General features: G+C 44.4%; 2 protein-coding genes across 2 annotated transcripts; both read left to right on the top strand.

Moving 5' to 3' along the window:
- Positions 1 to 5,451: 5,451 nt before the first annotated feature.
- On the top strand, positions 5,452 to 6,333 carry LOC119524592 (protein tweety homolog 2-like; the record flags this gene model as incomplete). Its single annotated transcript, XM_037823336.1, has 2 exons — positions 5,452 to 5,513; positions 5,663 to 6,333. A coding segment is annotated over exon 2 (630 nt), but the record flags the coding sequence as incomplete, so codon positions are not given.
- Positions 6,334 to 6,344: 11 nt separating this feature from the next.
- Positions 6,345 to 19,071, top strand: LOC119524694 (protein tweety homolog 2-like). The gene is made up of 2 exons (XM_037823397.1): positions 6,345 to 7,227; positions 18,879 to 19,071. The coding sequence occupies exons 1-2, from the start codon at positions 6,407 to 6,409 to the stop codon at positions 19,069 to 19,071; spliced, it is 1,014 nt and encodes a 337-aa protein (XP_037679325.1). The 5' UTR covers positions 6,345 to 6,406.
- The last annotated feature ends 5,651 nt before the right edge of the window (positions 19,072 to 24,722 follow it).

The following is a 24,722-nucleotide window of genomic DNA, read 5'->3' on the forward strand; positions in this document are numbered from 1 at the left end:
GTGGGATTGCTGGAACAAATGGCAGTTCTATACTTCATTTTCTGAGGAACTGCCAAACTGTCTTCCATAGCAGTTGCACCATTTTACATTGCCCCCTGCAATGAATGTGTGTTCCTGCTTCTCTAAATCCTCTCCAACACTTGTTATTTTCCATTTTTTTTAATAGCAGCCATTCTAATTAGTGTGAAATGGTATCTCATTGTGGCTTTGATTTCCATTTCCCTAAGGCTAATGATATTGAGCATTTTTTTCATGTGCATTGTGGCCATTTGTTTATCATCTTTGAAGAGATACCTGTTTAAGTCTTTTGTCCATTTTTTTAACTGGGTTGGTTGTCTTTTTTATTGTGAAGTTGAGGATTTCTTCATATATTCTGGATATTAAACCTTTATTGGATACGTGATTTCCCCAAGTATTTTCTTCCATTGTGTAGGTTTTCATTTTATTTTCATGATAAAGTCCTTTGAGGAACAAAAGTTTTTAATTTTAATGAGGTCCCATTTATCTGTTTTTTTCTTTTGTGACTTGTGCTTTGGGTGTAAAGTCTAAGAAGCCATTGCCTAACACAAGGTCCTGAAGATGCTTCCCAATGTTTCTTCTAGGAGTTTGATAGTTCTGGCTCTTATATTTAGGTCTTTGATCATTTTAAGTTGATTTTTGTATATGGTGGAGGTAGGTGTCCTCCTTTTTTTCTTTGCAAATGGAGATCCAGTTTTCCCAGTACCATTTGTTGAAGAGACGATTCTTTCCCAATTGAGTGGTCTTTGCCACCTTTTCAAAAATCATTTGGCCATAAATGTGACAATTGATTTCTGAGGTCTCAATTCTATTCCATTGGTCTATATGTCTGCCCTTGTGCCTGTACCATGCTGTTTTGATTACTGTGGCTTTATAATAAGTTTTTAAATCGGGAAGTGTGAGTCATCTAACTTCATTCTTTTTCAAGGAAGCTTTAGCTATTTGGGGCCACTTACACTTCCTTATAAATATGATGATTGGCTTTTCCATTTCTGTAAAGGAGATTGTTGGAATTTTGATTGGGATTGCCTTGAATCTGTAAATTGCTTTAGGCAGGATTGACATCTAACAATATTTAGTTGACAAAACTTTTCAGCAATGGTACTTTAGGTCTTAATTAGAAAGTTTCTGTGGCAGATTATATTAATATTCTCTTACATTTGTTCTGCTTCCCTGTGAGTGGCTTATATTTTCTGCCCCATTGACCTCAGGGCTGACCATATAACTTGCTTTTGCCAATGACATGTGAGTGGAAGTGAAGCATGCCACTTCTGAGTAGAAGCTTTAAAAGCCATTGCATATTTCCTCCATCTTTTTTCCCTCTGCTATAAGTCCACATATCCTAGATAGGAACTGTTCCTTCTTAGAACAAAGAAGACACAAGCAGAAGAGCGGAACCTGCCTCACAATCAACATATTGTGAAGGAAAAATAAACCTTTGTTGTCATAAGCCACTAAGATATTAGGATTCTTTGTTATTGTAGCATAACCTGGTAGGGCTGACTGTTCTAGTTCCCAAGGAAAAACAACAACAAAACAACAAATGCTTGGTTAGTCAAAAAAAAAAAAAAACTCATTTAAAAATCTGGGTGAAGAGAACAATCTAATATGTTATTTTTGAAGATGGTAAGTCATAATTCACTCATTTTTTTCCTTTCATTAACTCACTTCTACATTGCATCATTGCACAGCACTTCCTTTACAAAACCAGTGTAAAAAGTTGGCTGTGGGATCTCTAATAGATGCTTATGCTCCTCAAGAACATATGTCTCATACAGAAGGAATCAAGACCTGTGAACATGAAACAGAGATGCTCTAGCTCAGCATCAATTGCTCATAACTCTTCTGGCTCCTGGAAAGGAAGCTAAAAGAGTAGGATCAATAGAGGAGCCCTATATACCAAGAGCCAAAACTTTAGGGGCTAAAGGCTCAGGCACTTTTCTTACACCAAGCCACGATGGAGTCATCCAACAACTACTGCCTCCGAGGCCAGCATGCCATTGTCCACATGAATCCAGCAATAAAGTCCATTCTGCTGGGTTAGGAGGCAGAATGGCCTTCAGCAGAGCAAGCCACTGGCCTCCCTTCCACCTGAGGCAGTCTACAGGGCAACTCCTCATTTGACTAATATTTGCTGACTCCCTACCAAATGCAGGGCATTGTTAGGCTCTGAGAGTATAAAAAACAAAACAGACAAGGTCCGGAACTTCAATTAATTTACATTTACATTTTAGTGGTGGAAATAGACAAAAAACAAAAATAATAATAAATAAGCACAGATTTTTGTGAAAAAAAATATGGAAAAAAATTGCTATAATAGGGAACCACAGCACAAACTGTTTTAGATAGTAAAAAGCCTTCACACAACATGACATTTTAGCTGAACTCAGAAGGATATGATGAAATCAGCCATACAAAGAAAGAGCTGGGGAAAATGTGTCCCAAGCTGTGAGGAAAGGAATTTCAAAGACTGATGGGTATAATAGAGCATGGCATGTCTGAGGAACAGATAGGCTTTTAGGAAAATGGACTTGTGATTTGGATCCTAGGACCAGACTCAGCATCAGAATAACCCAGACTGAGCCAGGGACATGGAGTACACTGTGGGGAAACAGGTTTTCTAGAATGCTGAAAGACTAGAGGCAGACATATTTTTTCAGGCATAAGTGAACACTAACTCCCCTCCAATGAGGACGTAACTTTGCTGATGCTGAATTTGGTTCAGACCTGGAAAGTCCATGTGTACACAAATGTACACAAAGTACACATATGTTGGGATAAATTTTGATGTGAGCCCTATGTATAAAAGACCTGTGGTCCACCAAAAAAAAAAAAAAAAACTGGCTGCTTTCTTAGAACCAGCAGGACCTTATCTGTTCTGTGCAATGAGAGAAAAGTCCTCGCAATATACACTGCATTTGCTCCTGTCCTCTGTGGCCACCCTTTCTGTGTAAAGTTCCTGGTTCTAGACTACCAATCAAGACATGCATGTGTATATATGTGTACTCTTGTTGCCAACCCATAACCCGCTTGACACACTGCAAGAGGCAGGTGTGGCTGCTGCCAGTGAGGGCCAGTTGGAGTGGATGAGACAAAGTTAGAGGTATGGGTCAGGGACAAGGTCACACAGGGTTTCTCGTCCACGGGAAGACATTCAGGCTTTATTCTGAAATACAATAGGAAGGCTTTAGAAAGGGAAAGTCTTTGGAAGGTGTGTTGTCTGATGTATGTTTGATTCAGATCCCCCTGGCTGCTGTGTGTGGAGCAGGTTGGAAGAGGCGGTGGAGAGACTGGCGAGGGGTCTCAGTTGAAGTGGGCCAGGCAGGAGACAAAAGTGGCACAGACCGGAAGTAGACGGTTTTGAGAGATATTTGACAGGACATGGTGACAGACTGATATGGGAGAAGGGAAAAAAGAGAAGAATGGAGAATGATTTCTAGGGTTTGGGGTTTGAACAACTGGATACATAACAGGGCCATTTACTGAAATGATGAAGAATGTTGAGCTAAGAGACAGATTTGGTGGGAAAAAGGAGAGGAAATGAGGAGTTCATTTCTGGCCACATCACGTTGGCAAAACTTGTAAAATATCCAGTGGTACCATGCAGGCAGTTGAACATACCAGCTTGGAGTTCACGGGGAAGAACCGAGCTGTGGGTCTGAATCAGGTGTGACCGAGACATTGATGATGGGGAGAAAACAGGTTTCACATATTGCTGAGAAGCCATTCTTCTAGAACCACAAATTTGTTTTTCTCAAATAAACCTAGAACAAAAAGCCACTACAAAGTACCTTAATGGTTTCTGATTTAAAATTTGGGTTTATGAATTTATGTAGAAATGGAGTTGTGGAATAAAGTTAGTGAGGTCATTAATAGTGCTGGAGGGCTCACATCAGCTTAGTACTTAAATCCAATCTCCTACCCCAGACATAGTCTAATATATACAATTTCTTATAACAGAAATATAGTGAATAAATGCAATTCCCTACAACAAATATGTAAAACAAGCTTTGCAGTAACCATAGCCTCAAGGTGAAAGATTTTATTCCATAGATGATTACAATAAACCTCAGCAGTAAAAAAAAGTGAAATATCCCAGGAGATTTCTTTACCTTCCCAGCAAACAAACCAGCCAGAAATTCAATTTCACAAAGAGAAGAGTAAGTATGTATAAATCTAACCTTAACAGGACTTTTAACCTACCTGGCTGGTACACTTTATTGTTGGTGCCTTTATGGTAAATATTTGTAAATATTCTTCAACCTTGTCCCTTAGCTTTACAGCAAAAGATAGGAAATAACCCAGTGCTTTGCATTCTCAAATACGCTTGTGTCAAAAATCCTCTTCCTCTCAAGATTTCTCAGTAAATACTATTTCTCATTAAATTCCATAGCCTACAATTTCCACTACAGTGCTATCCAAGGTTGACTCAAAGAACTTTGGATTATGATAATCTTCTACTTTACAATGGACTGGATGAAGTCACCTGGAGATCTGGTATAGACATGGAGAAGAAGGCCTGGAGCTGGACCCTAAGGAACTCCAAGGTTAGAGGCCAAGTCCAAAGGGGGATATGATGAGAGAGACCCAGAGGAGTGAAGAAGGAAGAATATTAGGAAATGTGGTGCCAGATAAGTTGTTACAGGTACTTGCTGTTTTTGCTGCCCAGTGTCCAATCCCTTTCTTATGTAATAGGACCCCAAGTATGCTTTAGGAGAGCCACTCTTCCCACACTCTAAATGCATGTGATTTGAGTGAAGCCAGTTCTTCCTTAAGTGCTAGGGGTAAAGCACTGAGCCTAGCTGAGATCAATACATGCATTCCACCCTCCCGGCCACAGTGGTGGATTCAGTGTTTAGGACTCTAATCCCAGGTCTTCTTGGCCAAGGCATATCCTTTCCTGTGGAGAGCCGTCTCCCGGGACGGGCATAGCGCATGCACTGTAAACCTGCTCCAAAGTCCCCCCGCCCATTGAGTGGTGCCAAGATGGCGCCCACATCCTGCTTCCGGCTTCTGATGTATGTAACCACCCGCTGTATTCACCAATCATGCTTGTGTGCGTGGCGTTAGCCCATTGGATACACGCAAGGTTTATAAGAAAGTTCCCGGGCAAAGCTCGGGGAGACAGCCCACAAGGAGCCGTACCTGACGGCCGCATCGAGGTTGTTCTCCCCCGAGGTGTCTCGCCCCGGGTGGAACCTGTAAAGATGATGATTGCCTAGTTCCAATAAAAGTTTATCTGCTTCACCACTGTGGGTCCCGAGTGATCACAAGTGCTCCGGGTAAGATACTGTCCGTGCCCTCTCTCCCCCTGTCTCTCTGGTCCCCATCGCCGGCCGACCGAGGACTCGAGGCGGGGCGGAGAGAGCGCCGGACAAGTGGTGGCCCGTACGGGGAACTTCGAACCCGCAACCTCATTCGCGTTCCCCTCGACCCGACGGAGACGTGCTCCCGGGATCCGTGGTTTGACCTCCGCGACTGATCACCGCGAGAAGGTAAGCACCCCCTTTCCATACGAGGACTAGGGCCCGTGGGCGTTCAGGTAGCCCCGGGGACTCGGAAGAGCTCTCCGAGTGATTACAAGATAGTGCCGACTGCAAGCATGGGGCAGTCTGAAAGCTCACCCCTATTAACCCCCTTAAAGACCCTTTTGAAGCAGCGGGGCTGGCGGCGATCGGCACAGCCATGCCGGCCGCGCGCGTGGAGTACATCGCGCCCTGGTGGGTCGTGTGGCTGCACCGCGTCCCCCACCTCAGCCTGCGCCTGCAGCCAGTGAACAGCACCTTCAACCCCCGCGACGAGAGCTACCAGGAGTCGCTGCTACTCCTGGGGCTGGTGGCCGCTGTCTGCCTGGGGCTGAACCTCGTCTTCCTCACGGCCTACCTAGTCTGGCTGTGCTGCGGGCGGCGGGACGGGGCAGCGCAGACCAAACAGCACAGCTCCTGCTGCGTCACCTGGGTGGCCGTGGTGGCCGGGCTCATCTGCTGCGCTGCGGTGGGCGTTGGTTTCTATGGAAACAGCGAGACCAATGATGGGGTGTACCAGCTGATCTACTCCTTGGACAACGCGAACCACACCTTCTCCGGGATCGATGCCCTGGTTTCCGGAACCACCCAGCAGATGAAGGTGGAACTCGAGCAGCACCTGGCCCGGCTCAGTGAGATCTTGGCTGCCCGGGGAGACTACCTGCAGACCCTGAAGTTCGTGCAGCAGATGGCGGCCAGCATCAGGGCCCAGCTCTCACGACTGCCGGTGTGGACGGACGTCACCGCAGAGCTGACCGAGGTGGCCGGCCAGACCAGCTATGTGGAGTACAGGTGGCTCTCCTACCTCCTGCCTGGTCACCTGCCTGGGACTGGCCAAGCACTCCAAGTGTCTGCTCGCCTTGATGCTGTGCTGCGGGGTGCTGGCCCTGATTCTCAGCTGGGCTTCCCTGGCTGCAGACACCGCCGCCGCCGTGGGCACCAGTGACTTCTGCGTGGCTCCTGACACCTTCATCCTGAACATCACACAGGGCCAGGTTAGAACAGAGGTGACCCGCTACTACCTGTATTGCAGCCAGAGTGCAAGCAGCCCCTTCCAACAGGTGCTGACTGTCTTCCAGCGCTCACTGACCACCATGCAGATCCAGATTGGGGGGCTGCTGCAGTTTGCCGTGCCCCACTTCCCCTCGGCAGAGGGAGATCTGCTCGAGATCCAGCTGCTGCTGAACTCATCTGAGGCCGGCCTTCACCAGCTGACGGCCATGCTGGATTGTCGGGGGCTGCACAAGGACTACCTGGATGCCCTCACTGGCGTCTGCTACGACGGCATCGAGGGCTTGCTCTACCTCGGCCTCTTCTCCCTCCTGGCTGCCCTGGCCTTCTCCATCATGATCTGCACGGGGCCACGGGCCTGGAGACACTTTGCCACCAGGGACAGGGACTATGATGACATCGACGACGATGACCCCTTTAACCCCCAGGCCCGGCGCATCGCCGCTTACAACCCCCCTCGTGGGCAGCTTCACAGCTTCTGCAGCTACAGCAGCGGCCTGGGCAGCCAGACCAGCCTCCAGCCCCCTGCCCAGACCATCTCCAATGCTCCTGTCTCTGAGTACATGAACCAAGCCGTGCTCTTCGGCGGGAACCCACGCTACGAGAATGTTCCGCTCATCGGAAGAGGCTCCCCCCCTCCCACGTACTCTACAGAAACGTGTGATACCCGATGGTTATTCGGGAGGCTTTGTGTCACCCCGGTTAGGGTGAACTTGACAGAGGAGCAGCAAGATGTCGCCGAGTGGCTCAAGGACACTTATCTCCCCAACTTCACCAATCTCTCCGACCAAGTGAAATCCGACCTTCAGGGACTTGAGAACATTAGGAAATTGAAGCCTGTTAGTTTCGACCTTTCCACACTGGGCGAGACTGTAAAAAATCTGTGGGACCAAGTCACCTCTTGGTTCTCTTGGCCCAATTTGACTAATTGGATTCTCTTGATGGTGGGACTATTGGTGGGATTAGTCATTGTTAGCTATGTCCCGGGTATAACGGGCGACGCCAGCAGTCATAATTTTTGTCTCAGGTAGGTCCCTAAGGCAGAGTCATAGTTGTGGCCAGACTTGACTCTAGCCAATGCATAGGGACGCCTAGTGACGCCTCCGACTCTGGTTAATGCTATCCCTGCCCCCGCCTTTGTCCCCCAGTTGCAAGGCAAAGCACTGCAGGGAGAGTCATGTTGTTTCCAGCTCACGGACTCTCCTGTCTCCATATGAGGTGAGCATTCTGGTCGGTGCTAGAGGCTCCGCCGCTAAATGGCTGAGACCTAGTCCAGACTCCCCAAAGCACCGGAACAAATTGTGAGCCATCTGGGTTCACGGGAGCACACTCATCACTGGGGACACTGGGTCGATATAAATAATAAAGGGGGAGATGTGGAGAGCCGTCTCCCGGGACGGGCATAGCGCATGCACTGTAAACCTGCTCCAAAGTCCCCCCGCCCATCGAGTGGTGCCAAGATGGCGCCCACATCCTGCTTCCGGCTTCTGATGTATGTAACCACCCGCTGTATTCACCAATCATGCTTGTGTGCGTGGCGTTAGCCCATTGGATACACGCAAGGTTTATAAGAAAGTTCCCGGGCAAAGCTCGGGGAGACAGCCCACAAGGAGCCGTACCTGACGGCCGCATCGAGGTTGTTCTCCCCCGAGGTGTCTCGCCCCGGGTGGAACCTGTAAAGATGATGATTGCCTAGTTCCAATAAAAGTTTATCTGCTTCACCACTGTGGGTCCCGAGTGATCACAAGTGCTCCGGGTAAGATACTGTCCGTGCCCTCTCTCCCCCTGTCTCTCTGGTCCCCATCGCCGGCCGACCGAGGACTCGAGGCGGGGCGGGGCGGCGCCGGACACTTTCCTGCTGGATTTGCACATGAGTAAGTGAAAGAGTGGCGTTTCAGGAAGCCTTCTTATCACCATGAGAGGAGAGTACGTATGAGAAAAAAGCCAACTCAGAGAAGGTGTAGCCATGAAATACAGGAAAAGAAAGCAGATCCTGGTAGCACCGTCTGAGCTCCTGCATCAGACCATACCTAAAGCTAAACTGTCCAGGATGGTTTGATTAGGTGAGTCAATAAATTCTCATTCTGCTTGATCAACTTTGGCATGGGTTTCTCTTGTCAGCAATGAAGTCCTAATTTATGGAGGAAGCAAGAGAAGAGACTGCTTCAAGAAGTGCTCAACTGGGGCATATGCTGATTAAAGGCTTGGTGTACTGAGTCAGAAAAGTTTCCTGAGGATTTGACAACAGAGACGCTATTGGGATTTGTTGGGGACTGAATCATATCATCCATAAGACATGTACCTAACTCCTGGTACTGTGGGTGTGAACTCGTTTGTAAGTAGGATCTTTCACGAGCCTGTTAAGATGAAGCCAAATAAAACCAGGGTGGGCCTTAATCCAGTATGACTGGAGTCCTTATAAGAGCAAATTTGAACATGGAAGTAGAAACCAGAGGGGGAGATAAAAGGAGACAGATCATCGTGTGATGGAGGCAGAAATAGAGCCACCACCAGAATGCTACAGACTTCAGAGAAAACTTGGTCTACTAATACCTTGGTTTTGGACTTCTAGATTCCAAAACTGTGAGCCAATACATTCCCATGGTTTAAGCCCACCAGTTTGTAATATATGTTATGGCAGCCCTAGGAAACTAAGAGACGAGCCTTGATGAGATCAGTGTCAGTTCAGTAGTGGATCAAAAAGCAGATTAAGTGGCCCACTAGAATAACCTCCATGCACTGTCAGTCATGGCTTCTAATTGATAAGTGGAATGGAAAGATCTCAGCAAGAGAACCAGGAGATCTGGATGCCAGGTACAGCTCAGTCACTAACCAGCTGAGTGACTGTGGACACTTTATTCTCTTAATATCTTGGGGCTCAACAGTTTGCTAATCTTTCAAGTGATTATGCCTGCCTGCCATCCATGGTCTCCTAGTATTTTGCTATTTTCAGCAAACCTATTCTGAAACTTTAGTGAAAGGAGAAGCCATCCAGATCTGCCCAGGCCTCATTAGCATACTTGCCTATGCTGCTCAATTAAATTCTCCTTGGCTCGATTTTCACTTCGTAGTTATCATTGCACTGAAGCCCACAACACGGTTGTTGTCAGCTTGTGCAGAACATGGGGATGGGCAGCCCTTGCCTCTAGCATTCCAGATGAGTCTCTGCTCTTTGATCATCCATGGCTGACACTCTCCCTATATCTCCTCTGCTTGGGGAACTCTACACCACTGCTACCTTTGACATCACTCTCACCATTTACCAAAGATAAGGGTTAGGGACTCCCCAAATATCTGCCCAGGAGAGCTTCTCAGGCCTTTTGGTCCTCTAAAAGGGAAAGGTTTGAGCACAGTTGTCATTCTTGCAGGGTCTTTTCTGAAGAATGTTGAATATACACTGTTCTTTTCTTCATCCCATGGGTCAGTCCCATGGCAAATTGGACACTGCCCATAAAGCAAAACATGCACAAAATACCAGTAGCCATTAAAATGCATCCCTCTTATTTAGCTCAGTCAAGAGCAGGACAGTTGAAGTTAATTTTTCAACAGGATACCAACCCTATATATCAGCACTAACAATGAGGTCTTTGTTCCCTGAGTCAGCTTTAAAAATAATGTTGACTTTTATGGTTGATACATTATACATCACCATATTTATGTCAGAATATATTGGCATGAAAATAAATCAATAAAAATATTAATACATGAGCCTTGTGTTTAAATGAAACTCCTTTCAACTCTACACCTTCCCATCATATTTCACTCTATGGCATCCAGGGATATCACCCCTGATGTGTTTTACTGAACATGACATCAAGACCTATTTTCATTCTCTATTACTATTTTCAATCTGTTTGTGTATAATGAGGTTTAAAAATATCCACTTTGTTTTTTTACCATTAACATACATAACTGTGTTCCATCATTAATAGGAATGTCTATTCAAATTCTAGCTTATGCATTAACAAAATATCTCAGAACCAAGTTCTGACTGGTATACTATTAATAAATGAAACTGTGTTGGAGACACAAATATTGTATTTGCTATCCATATTTACAAATTTTGTATTTGCTACCCATATTTGTTACTCAGTAGCTTTAGAGTCACAAGAAATTTCTCTTATGTGTTTTAGAAACACATAATTCAGACAAACAAGTTCATAATTTAGACATTAGGAAAAAATTGGGTTTGTAAAAAAGAAAATTCATTCTCTTTTTAAGTGTGTCTTCTCTTGCTCCCATGGTATCTTTTTGATGCTCACAGGCCTTTCCATGCCTGAGCTGCTCATAGCTCCCTCTGAGGAGAACTTGCTCGAAGGCCCTATGGAAAGAGCCTCCCTGAATGTTTAGCTCTCACGTGTGGTCTTCCCCAACTGCATGAGCCCCATCACCCCAGCACTGGGCCAAAAGGAAGGAGCCGCCTCGCCAACCAGTAGGTGTGCTGACCCGCAGCCTGATGGGGGTGCGGGATCTGTTGCAGTCCTACCCCAACAGAAATAACGGAGAATAACTGAGCCAATCAAGTCTCTTGGGAAAATATCTTTAGCTCTTGTGTGCAGAGTCAGCAGTCTGTATCAGTAGCCCAAGCCAAAGGATGCCCAAAAAGAAGGTAGAGGCAGAAGAAGCAAGGAAGAAGCTGAAACCAAATAAAGAGATGCAACAAAATAGAAAAATAACAGAAGAAGGGTTGAGGCATTTGTTGGTAGCTGCAGAAAGAAGAATTGCCAGCAGTAGCCCTTAACCCCTCCTTCACACCCAAATTTAATTCACTGACAAGTCAGGTCAGTTTACTTCCTCAATATCTGCTGAATCCGTCCGTTTCTCCCCATTGCCACCCCCACCACTCTAGTCAAAGCCACCATCATCATTCTCTTAGACTTTGCAATAGCCTCCTAATTCATCCGCTAATGCTCCTGCTATTCGTTCCCCAAATAGCAGAGTGATTTTTCCAAAATGCAAATCTGATCATGTTTTTCTGTGTTTCTTGCACACACACGCACACACACAGAACTAAAGACACACAGACATTAAACCCTTTGGTGGGACAAAAGCCATTCAATCTAAATAGGAAAGGCTTTCATATGATAATATAGGAGAATGTCTTATGACCTCAGAGTAAAGATTATTAAACCACACACAAAAATCACTAACCACAAAAGAAAAATTGACCATTTGAACTACATTAAAATTAAGAATTTATATTCTTCAAAAAATACCATGAAGACAGGGAAAAGGCAAACCACAGCGTAGGAAAGATATATGTAACTGAAAGGTCTTTCATCCAGAATATGTAAAGAACTCCTAGAAATCAATAATAAAAAGACAGACAACTCAATTTTAAAAAGAGAGAGAGAAGGAGACAGATGAAACTGGAAGAATGATTTCACACACACACAGTCATCTCCCATACATGGGTAACCCAGAGGTGGGGGGAGGTTGGGGGGGGGGTAGCAACCTCATGAACAAACCTTTGTCCCGGGAGAGAAAGGAGCTGGTAAATAAATGCCTCCTTCTTTCTACCCCTGGAAAGACTTTCCTAAGATGCAGTTAATTCAGACTCTCAGAGGGCAGTGCCTTGGGACTGAGCAATCATTTGCCTTTTGTGGGGCTGACTCAATAATGCATCCTCGTATTGGATCTCACTTCCTTTGTCCCTTACTCCTGCTCCTTGGGCTTGCACTCCCTCATAAAATGATAGTTCACAAGCCTTTAGCCTCAGCTCTGCTTTCTTGGTAACTCAGGCCAAGACAACACGTTCTCCCTCCTCCCCCATGTGTTGAGTGTCAGAGCCCTTGGGCGTCTTCCCACTCCCCAACACCCACCCTAGCAACACCTGTCCCCAGGAAAGGCTCTGAAGGAGGATATCAACTCAGTGTGGTACCTTGTAAGAGGCAGTTTAGGGGCTGACAGTGAGGGGAACTTGCTGCCTGAGGCTAAGATTGGTTGAAGGAGGGGTCTTCAGATACAAGCCCTCTAGCCTGAAGATGCCTTGGGCACCTTCACCACTAGTCCTGGAGCCCCAGGCTCCACTACTGATCTCTTCTCTTACCCCAAACCAAACCAGCTTTCTACATTTCTTCAAACACATTGCACAGGGGAAGACTCAGTTGCAATGCATTTAAAGATCTTTGATGCTCAACGAATGGAAAAGGAAAAAATTTTATAAAGATCCCTTTTCAGGATCTTGAGCTCAAAGTCTGTGACACCTTCCACAACCACAGGACTAAATAGCTACTATTATTTTTCTTTTCATCATTAATTAAAGTGGAAAATTATGATTTCCAAAGTCAGTTTCAGGTTATCACACTTTTGTACAGATGGTTTAAAAAGAGAACAGTAGCAACTGTTTCTCCAGACAGAGTAACATCAGCTTTGGAGCAGCCGCCTTCTCTGTTGTGGCAATACAATGTCAGGGTGATGTTTCCCAACCACTCCAGTGTATATACAAATTTGAAGCTGCCAATTATGTCAGACGCTTGTCGACAGAATACAAAAAAAGTGCAAGCTACTATATAAATTAATTATTGAAATTAAGTACTCACTGTCTCTTGACAGTCTTGTAAGTTTTTAAAGCACCTAATTTGCCTTCATTGTGAAAAAATAAAAGCCCTTGGACTCCATTTGGAGTGAATTCAAACATGAAAGAGGGATCCAGATAGTGTGCAGCAGGCCTCAGCCTACACCATAAAAATACAATATAAAATCATTAAAAAGCTAACCTCAGTGACTTTTCTCTTAAGACTTGAAGTTTAAAACTGAATAGAGAGTTGCTGGGTAGGTCTTATTCTTGGCAGGTGTTTTTTTAGTTGTATATATTATTCTCTATCTTTACCATTAATATTCTCTGTGCTTTCCGCACTGGTGTTCTGTCATCTATACCAAAGGCACCACATCTAGTGATTTCAGGAATGAGTGATCTGCTCTTTTATGTCCATGTCTTCTTTGTTTGGGGGTAGTTGGGAGAGTAGGAAAGAAAATGTTTCCAGGAAACCTGGGAATTTGCTGAGTCTGCTTTGTAAAAGTAGGCCTGGCATTCCCCAAATCATTGCAGAGACAACTTCCACTAACCCTTTCTTGCGGTCGCAGTTGACTCGTCTGGGGGGGGGTGGCGGCCGGTTGCTAAATCCTAGGCTCTCGGGATTGCTCGGAGGGTACCGGCGGCGGGGGCTCTTTCCCGGAGGCGAGGGCAAGGCGGGGGACTGGGCCTGGTCCCCGGCGGAGGCGTGCAAGGTGTGGAGGGCGGCGAGAAGGAACAGGCGGGACACGTTTCTTTGAGGGTGAAGAAGCCAAGAGAGTTTATTAGGGGAGAGTACAAGCTTATATCGGGCGGTTTAGAGGGCGGGGTAGCTGTAGAGGTTAAAGGCTTGGATTGGTTCTGAGAGGGCGCGGAGGTTGTTTGAAAAGGGGCGGGAGTTGCTCCGGTAACGAAGAGGGTGGAGGGCGCGGGTAAGGCACGAGGGTGGGGTTTTCTCCGGCAAGCCCTCCCCAACGATTGTACTTTGGGGTGAGGAAATGGGGCCTGCATTCGGCTCCACTTTCTCAGGCCCGGGGGGCCGTGGAGGGCGCTACCACCCGTGCCCCACTACCTTTCCTAGGGGCTGATCAGTTCCCCTGGCCCAGGCCCGCCAAGTCGGAACTCGATAACAGTGTCCCGCACTTTCTGAACCTCGGTATCGTCCCCTGTGAAATGGGAGTAATAATGGTTGTCTGCGTATCTCACAGGATCTTCTGTACAATCAATCACAATAACAGGAAACTTTCAGCTAACTCCATTTCATTGTGTGAACCTAACATAGTAACTGCAGACAACAGACCAGTAGGAGATGGTTTAGTTGGTAGCATTTTCTTTATGCTCTTACTGAATTGTATCTCATCTGCAGCTGCTATGCCTCCACAGGAGCCCAACCCCAATTCCCGCCTCCATTTGGGGGAAAAAATTGTAACTTGTCTGTAGGTCTTCATCGCCACCCAGTGGTTAGCAGCCCAAAGAACACCAAGTGATTCTGGATTTAAAACACATTGTTCAAGAAATGTAATTCACCTGTCACCTTAAAGAAAATTAAATTGTTAAGACCCCTGGCCTTCTTGAACTAGGAATCCTAATTCTAACCCCAATGTCTATACCTAAAATGAATTGTACTTTAATTCTAATTCAAAGCTTGCTAGTTTTAGTTTCCATCACTTTCTACAATAAGCTGACACCATAAACTACTTTTCTCTAACAAATGGACTTTGCTCCCCAAATTTAAATATATTGATGGTGTGGAAATGTAAGAACTGTTCCATTTGAAACTGAGATACCCAGTATCTTCTTTAATTATAATCTAATTTAAAATAAAATGAGCACTACTCTTTGTGTATAACCTAGTCAAGTCTATAGAACTTTGGGTATCTGTATGACACCTAATACTCAGAGCTACAATTCAGCAGCTATGAATGTCAGTATTAACCCATACAGAAACTGTTTAAAAAGCTAAAAAGGAGTTCAGACTTTGATTAGAGATATGAATGAAGCGGATTTGGTTAGGACTAAGGCAAATCAGACAAAAGGGTAAAGGACGACATTGACAGTGTTTTAAAACTTCAACTTCTGTGTTAGACCAAAGGAAGAGATGTCCATTTGGTGCAAAATCTGTTTTCTGTAGCATGCTATATAATTTAGCTTATATTCAGTTTATTCAAACACCATAATTGCATGGAATTTTGAATAGGAAATGAAATCTGGTAGGTTTGTACAGGTTAGTGTGAAGCCCCGATACATCCCTAAGTAATTTTGGCAGAGAATAAACATGTATTTGCAAAGCCTCCTTGAAGGACTCGGGGAAAATGTGGAAACATTAAATTTCCCCACCTGGGTCATTCCTGATATTCTCACAAGCATTGGGGACTACCAATTTAGAAGGCTAATCCCTTATGAAGCTTGTTACTGCAAAGGAGAGGCTAAGCCTATTTATAATTGTGCTTAAGAGTCACCCCCAGAGAACCTCTTCTGTGGCTCAGATGTAGCCGCTCTCTCTAAGCCAACTCTGCAGGTAAACTCACTGCCCTGCCCCCTACAACGGGACATGACTCCATCCCAGGAATGAGCCTGGACCCAGCATCATGGGATTGAGAAAGCCTTCTTGACCAAAAGGGGGAAGAGAAATGAAACAAAATAGTTTTCAGTGGCTAAGCGATTTCAAATGGAGTCGAGAGGTCATTCTGGAGGTTATTCTTACGCATTACGTAGATATCCCTTTTCAGTTTTTAGTGTATTGGAATAGATAGAAGGAAATACCTGAAACTGTTGACTGCAACCCAGTAGACTTGATTCTTGAAGACGAGTGTGTAACTATATAGCTTACACAATGTGACTGTGTGATTGTGAAAACCTTGTGGCTCACAATCCCTTTATCCAGTATATGGACAGATAAGAAGGAAAATGGGGACAAAAATTAAATGAATAATAAGAGAGATGGGGGGATGGGATATTTTGGGTGTTCTGTTTTACTTGTATTTTTATTCTTTTTTTTTTGGAGTAATGAAAACGTTCAAAAATTGATTGTGGTGATGAATGCACAACTAACTATATGTTGGTACTGTGAAAAATTGATTGTACACTGTGGATGATTATATGGTATGTGACTATATCTCAATAAAACTGAATTTTGTTTTTAAAGGGGAACTAAATTTTATCTCACACAGAGAGGAAAGAAATTGGGGGTTATATTCAAAAGCAAAGAGATTTTTTTCAAATCTTTATGAAAATTAGATATAAAATTAAGGTATACATCATTTAAAGTAACAGATATATTTGGAAAACATGAAAAGCAAATTTCTATATCTATAATAATATTTTCTATTAACACATTAACTTCAGAGCTTTTTCATCTTTAATTTCCTAATGCTTCATCATATGGCAACTGCAGTTAAAGTTCTTCTGTCTCTACTTCCTCACCTCCTGCTCCTGCATTCACTGTCTGCTCTTCAAATTTGGTCCAGGCCCAGCCCACCCCAACACCCACACACACACACACATGCACACGCACACACACACACACATATACACACATGCCGCAGAGTCTTTCATCTTTCCCTTAAACAGACCAAATTAGTAATGTGACATTTAAGTGCACCTGGGGGACCTCAATTAAATAAATCTGTTGAAAACTCAAATAATTATGCTGTAATGTGAATAATAACTCCTTAATTCATCTTTGTAAACTGAGAACTGTATACACTAAATAACAGTTTTCAGAATACCTTGTAAAAACAAGCTTGTACCGTCTGAAGGCATTTATGAGATTCCATTAAATGGATTCATTTGCTTAAAAAAGGTTTTCAGAGATAGGTAAAATAATCAACATAAAAATATTAAGATCAATTCATAGATTTAAATCCATTTATAATAACAATTGTGGCATTTTAAAATGAAAATGAGCAATGCCCACTCCTTTGACCCAAATTTTTTTAAAGGGCACTTTATTTTCTTATTCAACAGCTACTCCTCTACAATTGAAAGATAGTCCCATATTGTGGCTATTCAAATTTAATCATAATGTTTCCCTTTTCTGAGCTTTTGATATACGTATCTTGCAAATATTTGTTAAAAGAGAGGGAACATCTTTTTCATCTTAGCCATGTCCTTTTCCTCCATAATGAAATTATTTCAAACCATTAAAATTATGAACACTTCCCTGTCCCCTTTTAGAAGATGTCCACCATGGGATTCAGGGTTCACCAATGCTCCAGAATGACTTGCTAAGGGACAACACTAGCAATTCTGGAGTCTCCTGTTCAACACGGGCCAGAAATGAGAGAACCCTGGGCTCAAGGCAGGAAGCCACAGTGCCCATTTAACCACAAACTTGGGATCCTCATCTCATTCCTTCCTAAAAGTCCATTTCCCCCTACTCAGCCCATTTAAAAAAAAAAAAAAAAAAATTCCAACTCCATAGCTTGTCAGTCATTCTGAATGCTGAAGAAATGACAAAGAGGGGAAATTGCATTGTGTGACACACATTCACTTTCTAGAAATCCTCTGTAGATGTCTTTTCTCCTTAGAATCCCACTCATTGTGAAAACTCTCCCCCAAATTCTCCCCTCTCTATTGTAACACTCCAGCCTGCCCCTCTCTCCTCTTCTCTGGGTCTTTTCCTTTATTCCATGAATTGCTATATAGCCCCTCAATTCTATAATGAATGGAGGGAGGGTGGGGTTCTAAAGAGGCAGGACAAAAACCGGGGGCTGAAAGAAGCCAGCAGGGAAGATAGGTTTGGAGGAGAAGGAAGTGATCCACATTGTCACAGCTCTCTGCAAGTTACTTAACCCTTTATAGCCTGACTTTTCCTCCCTCTTCCTTTCTCCGTAGTAGTGGTCTCAATGATGTACTAGTTCAAACATGGTGCTATACCCTCACATTCATGCCTTGACTATAGAATGGTCATCCTCTCACTTATAAAGTTCTCCTTCTGGTGAGGAGACCTGGAAGTGCTGGGGTGGAAGGCAGCAGCCTGGAAGTTATGCAATAGCAAAGTCACACTGCCCTCCCCTCTGCCCACACAAACCAAAGAGTTCCGGTTTCCAGGGCAGCAGAGTCTCTAGGAGAAGGAGAAGGAAGGGGCAGGAGGAGCACTCTCCCTTGTGGCAGGCCATGGGGGCACTTGTCTCTCTCCTAGATAAGCCACACAGTGATCTCACCAGAGAGGGAATATCCCCATTTTACAGCAAAGGAAATCAAGGCTCACAGAGATGAGGTTCGTTGCTTCCGATTGTACTGGTCCCAAGTAGAGCCTGGATTTGAGCACTTTTCACTCCACCAAAGCAATCCTGTGAGATCCTAATGGCGATCAGGGGCACTGCCTACCTAGTTAAAGGTCCTGGTGAGCCATAACAGGTTATCTTCTCTGGTGCACCATCTCCTCTCAGTTAAAAGGGGGTTATAATGCTTCATTCACAAGGTTGTTCTGAGAGTAAATAAAATGGCTGTGAAGACAAAAACACTGTCAAGGCAAAGCCAGCACTAAATCAAAGCCAGTTTCCCTCCTTGGCTTCCCTCTGAGAGTCCACACTGAGACAGAAAGGCAGTTTTGCTGGAAATAACCAGCCATTTACCGGCCCCCCAACATAAAAGATTACAGAGAATAAACAGAATGAAAACGACATTGTTATTACTCACCCAATCAAAAAACTTTGCTCCCTGTCAGGTGGATATTAAAGCCAGACAGCAAAGAGGTGAGGTCCTCAGCAGGCTGAGGCACCGGAAGGCTCCGTAAGCCCTCGCCGTCCCCCCCGCTGTCCCCCACAGCCTCAGAACACCAGTCCTCAGCCTTGTCCTCATCTCAGGCCTGGACACCCCATCCACCAGGAACACTCTCGCAGGCCCCATGTCCCATCAGTCCCGTTACTCCTGCCTCAGAAGTATCCACCCCGAAGGGCCAGGGTTGGGGCACTGACCATCTCCCACCCGCACGCACCTTACTGGTCTGACTGGTTTCTCCCTGCTCCCGGCCCAGTTCCGTGTCGCACCACCATGTGATGTCTAGCAAAATCCTAATGTTCCAGAGATTTTATCTTCACATATTTGTCAAATGCTGGATTATAGTATGAACATTTTTTCAAGAAATCATTTAACTCTATAGATCAGTGTTTCTTCAGGTACAGTGCTAAAGGAGGAGAATACCCTCCTTCTGGTGGCATCTGGGATTTTCACCTCCCAGATTGCCTATCCCACCATCCTAGAAGCACACCTGCCCTTTCAGGCACCCACCCCTTTGCATTTCTCATACCCATGATGACTTCCCCTCTCTGTCTAGCAAACTCCTATCTGTTCTCAGATGCAGCTCAAAGGTCACCCATTCTCTGAGAAGTCTTCACTCAGTTGCCTTAGAGGAGAATTGGTTTTCATGGCATTTTGTTGCCCATTTTACATACTATATTACAATTAGCTGTATCTACTTCTGTCTTTCATGCTGATTTATTCATCTTTGTTTCCCTAGCACCTGGCTCAATAAATGCTCAGTAAAGGTTTGCTGACTGAGGGAGTGAATGAATGAATTCTCAGTTCCTTCTCTTGTGAATAAAGCTCTACATATTGTAGCATTTACAATCAATACTCAATTTAGCTGCAAAGGACCTGTTACCTTAAACTTTCCTCTCTTCCCCCAAATTAACTTGTCTTTCTAAACTATTTTCATAAGGAAGTGCTTTGCAGTGTACATATCCTTAGATTTATAGGGAGTTTCAGTCCACAATCCATCAAAAGGACCCACCTGCCTTACACCCCTCAAGGAATTCAGCCCATGAAACAATTTGAACCAACCTAGGAATAAAATCCTAACGTTCTAGATATTATCTTCACATTTTTGTTAAATGCTGGATTACAGTATGAAAATGTTTTCAATAAATCATTTAAGTATATAGATCAGTGTTTCTTCTGGTACAATGCTAAAATAAGCTGCCTGTAATAGATACAAATTATATTTTTGAGTTTTGTAGAATATTGCAAAGTAACAACACAGAAAAAGTTTAATTTATGCAACAAGTATGTTCATTCAAATTTGATGGGACTCTTAAAAGAATAAATATTTGAGAAAAGATCTGGTTCACTTGCACTACATATACTCTATTTTCCTTTCATAGCATTAGGTGCCTTGTACTTTAAATTTGTGACAAACCATCACAAACTTTTAAAAAGGAATTATTATAAAATGAAAATTTATGCATTTCTAAAGGGTGTATTGCTGTAAATTTTACTAATAAAGAGCTGCTTAATTTAGAGTTTTGGAGAAACAGTAACTCTTCAATGAAGAAATTTTCATAATGAAATGACTTAAATTGAAGTGATAAAGAGTATTATTAGAATAAAATGTTTAAAAATAATAATAATAACAATAATAATAATAAATGTTAAGTCCCTAACGTTAAGCCCTTTGAAACCAGGGACCCAGAAATAAACTTTCAATTCCTGCCTGGGGCCTATACCGAGCTGAGCACCCTGCAGGCTAGGCGCTGGTTGGCCGGCGACACGCAGACACCCAATGCTGCAAGAGCGTCGTGGAGCAGACTCCCCTCAGCTTCCTTTTCTGCTTGGGCCCTCCTACTGGATCTGCTTTGTCAGCGCCGATGGGAATAAGGCAGAAGCTGCACCTGGTTTCCTGGCTCCGCTTTGTTTTCTTGGATCTTCGGGATGTTGATATGGTTAATAAGCAAATCAGCCTCCTTATTCAAATCGCAGTTAATAAATCCTGCAAGAGATAAAAATCAAAAATCCTCCAGCAGAGCCTGTAAGCAAAACCTGTGCTTTCCCTAATCCTCCCCAATCCCCAAAAATCACCTTCTATACCAGCCACCTCTGTGTAGTTAGGGCCAGATTGTGGGCAGCAGTGCTCCTTGGCCTCTCTGGCTGGAGGAGCTCCCCCTTGGAGATTTCCTGACTCTATGCAAAGGGTTCTGGTAAAAGGAGGTGCCAAGAGCTGGAGGTCTTGCGTGCCCTGCTTAAATGATGGCAGCATCTTCCTACTGCCATGTGTACTTGACCAGCCCAAAGCAAAGAGCGTAAAAATCTAGGTCTGGTAAGTCTAGAAGCACTGCTTTTGAAGATGGCTTTGCTTCTGAATTTAACTCCCTTTTCCCGAAGCAAACAAGGACCAGACGGGAGTGCAGGGTTACTCTACAGAATGCCAGCCAGGTCAAGGCAGAGGCCAGCACCCAGCTGATGTCATAACACTATGCTGTCCATTTTGTTTCCTCACAGGGTAGGCAGAAACAGGATCTGTGGCAAAGCCATGCTCCTGGAGGAAGCCCAGGAGCTGGAGAAGCTGGATACCAACACCTCAATGGAGCAGGGTTTCTGCCCATTCTCAGAGAACTACAAGCAAATCTACCTTTCCCTGACCTACAGTATCATCTTTGTGCTGGGGCTGCCCCTGAATGGCACTGTCCTGTGGCTCTCCTGGCACCAAACCATGCACTGGAGCTGTGACACCATCTACCTGGTGAACCCTATGGTGGCCCAACTGCTTTACATGCTGACTCTGCTCTTCTTCATCATCACCTAATCCCCAGGTGATTGGTGGCCCTTCTGGGAGCTGCTGTGCAGGCTGGTGCACTTCCTGTTCTACACCAACCTCCACGCAGCATCCTTCTGCTGACCTGCATCTCTGTGCACTGCTTCCTGGGTTTGTGCCACCCACTACGTTCGCTCCCCTACCCGACATGCCCTGCTGGGCACCACCGCCACCTGGGCCCTGGTGGTCCTCCAGCTGCTGCCCACACTGACCTTCTCCCACACAGACTTCATCAAAGGCCAGCTGATCCGCTACAACATGACCAGCCGGAGAACTTCAATCGGTTTTTTTGCCCACGGCTTGGTTCTGACACTCTCCAGTTTTGTCCTTCCCTCCGTGGTCTCTCTGGTGTGCTACTCACTGATGGTCAGGAGCCTGATCCAGCCCGAGGAGGCCCTTACAAGGATGGGACACACCGTCCAGGCCAAGTCCATCTGGGTCCTCCCGCTGGTATGCCACCTCTTCACGCTCTGCTTTGTGCCCTTCCACCTCACGTGCTCCTTCTACCTCACAGTCCACTTCCAGCTTCTCCATCTCCTGGGCTGCCTCCAGGAGCATGGCTCCTGGTGATGATGGTCAGCATGGCCCACAAGATATGGAGGCCGCTAGTGAGCCTGAGCTGCTGCCTCAACCCAGCCCTGTACTTTCTGTCAGGAGGGAGTAACAGAGTCCGGCTCATCCAGGAGCTGAGGCATAACAAGGTGGGTGAGCATCTGGCCGGGGTGAGAGGGAGAGGTGCCCACGAGTGGGATGATGTGGGTGCTCTAAAGATGAAGTCTAGGAAAAACCAGCTCCATCAATGTGTATGATGACTTGTTTCAACACGGACGTGTGCTGGTGGGGTGGCACTCAAGGGCTTCTAGACATGTCCTGCTGAAAAGGATTTTGTATTGATGTTGAGATTTTAAAATACAAATATGCCAACACTAAGGAAACTTTCTTATTATAAAGAGAGCTGACATTTCTTTCTTGTCATTCAGGTCTCAGCTCAAATGTTCCTTCTTAGAGGCCACGCCTGCCCACCCTAACTGATAATACCCTCTCCATAACCTACTCACTCTCCATTATGGCTCCTTGTCTACTGTCTTCATAGCACTTAATACTTGTTCATTTGCTTACTTATGTATGGGCTGTCTCTTCCCAATAGAATATAGGCTTTGTGAGGACAGAGCCCTCATCTATCTCACTCACTGCTATATTCCTAACACCAGCCTCTACAGCAGTTCACGGTACAAAGTGCCTATAGGTGTATGTGTTGAATGCATAACTGGATGAATGAATGAATGAGTGAGTGAATGAATGAAGCCCTTACTATGTGAGGTCACTTTACATGAAGTAACCCATTTAATTCTCACAACAGCCCTTTGAGATGGTTGTTGTTGTAGCCACATTTACAGATAAGGAAACCAAAGTAACCTTGCCCTAAGTCACCCAGCTCCTAAAGTATTGGATGGAGGCTCCAAACCCAGGTACTCACCTCTGAAGCACGTGATCCTTAACTATGATGCATATGGCCCCATCCAAACGCTGTTCAAGAGCCAGCCTGAGCTCTCCTTGGCAACACCAGCTTGTCACTTGAGGTCACGTAGTTGTTTATGTAGTTGCTTTCATCTGCAGACCACTGGGCACAATGTGTGCTCTTTACTCTTCGTAATTGGTGTTCTCAATACAAGGAGATTTGCAAATAAAGTGGGGGCAAACTGGCTGTGGGAACAATAATTCATCTTATTTTTATTTGAACATGATATCTCATTTTATGACAGAAAAGCCTTTATCATTGTCTTAAATCATAATATGATGATTACCTAAAAAAAAAAATTATTTAAGATTGAAGGTAATCCAAAAAGATAACTTAAAAAACTACTCATAATTAAACAATAATGATCTCCAAGGAGTTCTCAGATCTAGACATATATTATCTAATAAATTCATCATAATCTCCCTATGAAGAAAAGGTGGATAAACCCATTTTATAAAAAACACAGTGCAACCCCTTATTACTATCCCACTTTAATTACAGGAAATGTCTGAGTAAACCATGTATATGTCTAAAGTATAAACTTTTATTCTTAAAGTGCAGTTTATTGCTTTCAAGGGCACACAATAATTAGAACTAGACTAAGTGCTGCCTAGCAGAATTTTTTAGGATAATTGGCTTAATGAATAGGCAAGGATGTTTTCTAATTAGCAGGTCAGCTGTTTCCACATAAATAATTACTTCTACAGTAGCTGAGAGAGCTTATAAGCTTATATTATTAATTTTTGTCCCTTTTTTTTTTTTTTTTTTTTGCATAACACACAGGGACATTTCTTCCAACTTATAGTCCCAATTATTACTACTCATTACTGGAGAAGTGGTGCACCAAGCTCCCCCAATAAAAGTTTAAAGCCATCCCAAGTCTCGCTCAGCCACTCATCTCTAATGCCCACCAGCCTATCAACCCTGAAGAGGGGAAGAAAACTAATCCAAAATACTCAGGACGTAGCTCCTTTATCTGAAAAACAATAACTTTACAACCCTGACCAAAATTTTCCAGCTTTTGTGAACCTATGCCATTGCAATTATTCTCTGACCTGTATTAGGCTAATTTTGCTTCTGCAGATTCTTTTGACCTACTTAACAGCAAAGTATAAGTGTTCTGGTTTGCTAAAGCTGCTGAAATGCAAAATATCAGAAATGGATTGACTTTTACAAAGGGGTTTATTAGCTCACAAATTTACAGTTCTCAGGCCATGAAAATGTCCCAATTAAGGCATCAATAGAACAATACCTTCTCTGAAGAAAGGCCGATGGCATCTGGGGTTCCTCTGTCACATGGGAAGGCACATGGCCACAGTCTGCTGGGCCTCTCCCAGGGTTAGCTTCTGGGTTCCATTGCTTTCTCCAAAATGTCTCTGGGCTTCTGTCTTAGCATCTCTCTCTCAGCTCTTGTGCATCCTTACTTGTTTCTCCCAGGGTGTTTCTCTCTAAGAATCTGGGGATCCTCTCTTAGCTTCTCTGGGGCGAAATTGGGATTTCACCTCTTAGCTTCTCTCCTGATTCTGGTTTCAACAGTTGTCTCCAAAATGTCTCTGGGCATTTTCTCTCTAAGCATCTCTTTCGGCTTCTCCAAGTGTCTGG

Source organism: Choloepus didactylus, chromosome 1 (assembly GCF_015220235.1).
Source record: "Choloepus didactylus isolate mChoDid1 chromosome 1, mChoDid1.pri, whole genome shotgun sequence".
NCBI lineage: Eukaryota > Metazoa > Chordata > Mammalia > Pilosa > Megalonychidae > Choloepus > Choloepus didactylus.